Source organism: Nerophis ophidion, linkage group LG07 (assembly GCF_033978795.1).
Source record: "Nerophis ophidion isolate RoL-2023_Sa linkage group LG07, RoL_Noph_v1.0, whole genome shotgun sequence".
NCBI classification, from domain to species: domain Eukaryota; kingdom Metazoa; phylum Chordata; class Actinopteri; order Syngnathiformes; family Syngnathidae; genus Nerophis; species Nerophis ophidion.
In genome coordinates, this window is record NC_084617.1 from 45,436,572 (window position 1) to 45,439,172 (window position 2,601).

General features: G+C 44.8%; 1 protein-coding gene across 1 annotated transcript; it reads right to left on the bottom strand.

Annotated features, from left to right (window-relative positions):
- Positions 1–821: 821 nt before the first annotated feature.
- Positions 822–2,030, bottom strand: LOC133555698 (transmembrane protein 205-like). The gene has a single exon (XM_061905016.1). It carries the CDS (start codon positions 1,841–1,843, stop codon positions 1,280–1,282), a length of 564 nt encoding a protein of 187 aa, XP_061761000.1. The 5' UTR covers positions 1,844–2,030; the 3' UTR covers positions 822–1,279.
- Positions 2,031–2,601: the final 571 nt, after the last annotated feature.

Genomic DNA, 2,601 nt, shown 5'->3' on the forward strand with positions numbered 1-2,601 from the left:
AAAATGCTGTACATTGTTTGTCGCCCGCAGCTAGAAGCTTTGCTAACGCTAACAGCCTACAAAATCTTAACTGTGTAACTGGAATTAAAAAAAAAATAAACATGCTTTGATTCAAACCAATCTGTGACATACCAACTTGTACCAGGTGATGGCGTTAAAAGTCATTTTAAATGGTTTTATTGCTGTTTTTCAGGCTAATTGCCGTCTCATTAGCAGCATCATAACCCGACTTCCTTTCGACTTTGCGTTCACGCAGGAAAAGAGAAAAATCTCACCAATCCTTTTTTTCCCCCTCGAGCAATCATGACCACGATTGTGTCAGTTAATGATGCTGGATGCATTTTGAACTTGTTAAAGAAAAAAAAATACAAAAAGTTAAGCACAAAGTCTTGTATTCAGCTAACAAGTAAGCGATTTGGAGACCAGCAAAACTCACAACCCACTGCGTTTCAATATTTATTTATTTATTGTATTTATATATTTACAGACAATTTCATATGACATTATTGTTTCGTTTGTTAATATCACAGTTTTCAATCAATCAATCAATCAATGTTTACTTATATAGCCCTAAATCACTAGTGTCTCAAAGGGCTGCACAAACCACAACACAAACCACTACGACATCCTCGGTAGGCCCACATAAGGGCAAGGAAAACTCACACCCAGTGGGACGTCGGTGACAATGATGATATATATATATGAAATATATATGAAGTACTCGAGCTGGTGAATTATACTCGTTCCCTCTTAACCACGCCCCCACCCAAACCACGCCCCCTCCCCACCCCTGACCACACCCCCTCCCCCCTGAAATCGGAGGTCTCAAGGTTGGCAAGTATGATATAAACAGTCTGCTTTATAGCAATTAGGGAGGTTTGTGTCACGTTTGTCCTCCTACAGAAACCGTAATAAAACAAAACATTTATTTTATTTCCCCTCATATTTTTCCATTTTTCATATATTTTTGAAAAAGCTCAAGAGAGCCACTAAGGCGGTGCTAAAGAGCCGCGGGTTGCCAACCCCTGTCCTAAGGGAAAAATAGCTCACCTGAGTTTTTGGACCGGATTACTGAGGAAAACCAAGTGACAGGTGCAGCGAGTTAGCCGGAGGAGAATAAGCAACCTGCTGTGTGGGCGGGGCTTGTACACAAACAGGAGCAACAGGCCTGAGCGAGTCTGTCGAGTTGATTTTGGCAAAATCAAGCTCATGGATTCTAAGGCACAGAGGAAGAAAGACGTATTAAATAGATAACTTACTCCTGATAAAAAAGTCCGCGTCACAGCGCCCTGAGGTTCTCGGCCATGTAGCTGAGGCTGTAGAAGCTGCAGGCGATGCAGCACACATTGCAGAGCGACGACAGCAGCCGGTAGAGCCGCAGGCGCCCGCTCAGGTGGCGGTACTTGGCGTCCGTCTCGCTCAGCTTGGCGTACGCCTCGCGGTTGGACGACAGGCCGATGTCCTGGCCCAGGCCGCACGCCTGCTCCACCAGGTGCATGTCGGCCATGATCTCCGACGTCATCTGGCCGAACCACTGGGCGTTGACCGCCGCGATGGTGACCGACAGGAAGAAGATGAAGATCTGGAAGGCCTCCCTTTCGTCCAGCATGTCGTTGGGATGGTAGATGGCGTAGATGGCGAGGTTGAAGAAGGCGCAGGCGGAGCCCAAGTTCAGGTAGAAAGGAACCAGGCGGCTCTGGATGAAGCCGTAAGTGTGCCTGTTCAGGTGGTTGTCCATCACGAAGCTTGAAATAAAGGTGACCCTGATCTGCATGCCCCAGTATGTAGACAGCAGCAGCTGGGCGAGCTTGACGGTGAAAGAAGGGTCCCGGTCGGTGGCCATGCTTGTTCCTGCCGGTCTCTCTCCCTCGACTGCAGCTTCAACTCCCCGAAACAGAACTTACAGGAAAGGCCGGTAAAGCCAAGGAACCGGAAGACGGTGTCAGTGCATGAATAGAAACAGTGCAGCGCCTGCGTGTGTGCGGTGAAGAGACGACTCCAGAGTTGGCGGTAGGCGGGTCGACGCCGATATCAATTATCTCGATACTGGGTGTGGTTTTATTCTGCAAAAGGGTAATCCCTAAAAGCGTTCAGCATATGGACAGGAACCCACAGTTAAAAATATATATCATCATATAATATACACAATTCAGTAGAATACAATTAATTTCAAAATATTTAAATCCACCAAATCAGCATAAAATCCTTGTTTGATTAAGAGTTGCATCTTGAAGATTTGTTAATCTTACCACACATACGAATGTCACACTTTTAAGCCCTATTAAATAAATAGCTGTTGATAATTGTATTAATTTTAGGGGAAATGAATTACTTTCTTGTTGCAATTTTTTGAAATGTTTGGTTATCGACAAGTCAGCAGTTGAAGATAGAGTCCATCAAAAAGTTGTGCTGTCAACAGTTGTTGAGTTTGAGATTGTCACGCTAAAGATAGCGCAAAAAACATCCGCAGTGTTGTTGTTAGCATTGTTCACTCTTAACCCAGAAATGGAAGTCCTGCTGGTAAATATCTTTATCGATCCCCAGTTGGCACAGTGCTATTAGATTTTAGTGCAGCTTTTGATATTATTGACCACAAACTAC

Excerpts from the sequence above, each read along its gene's own strand:
- LOC133555698 (XM_061905016.1), bottom strand. The coding sequence starts at position 1,843 with ATGGCCACCGACCGGGACCCTTCTTTCACCGTCAAGCTCGCCCAGCTG.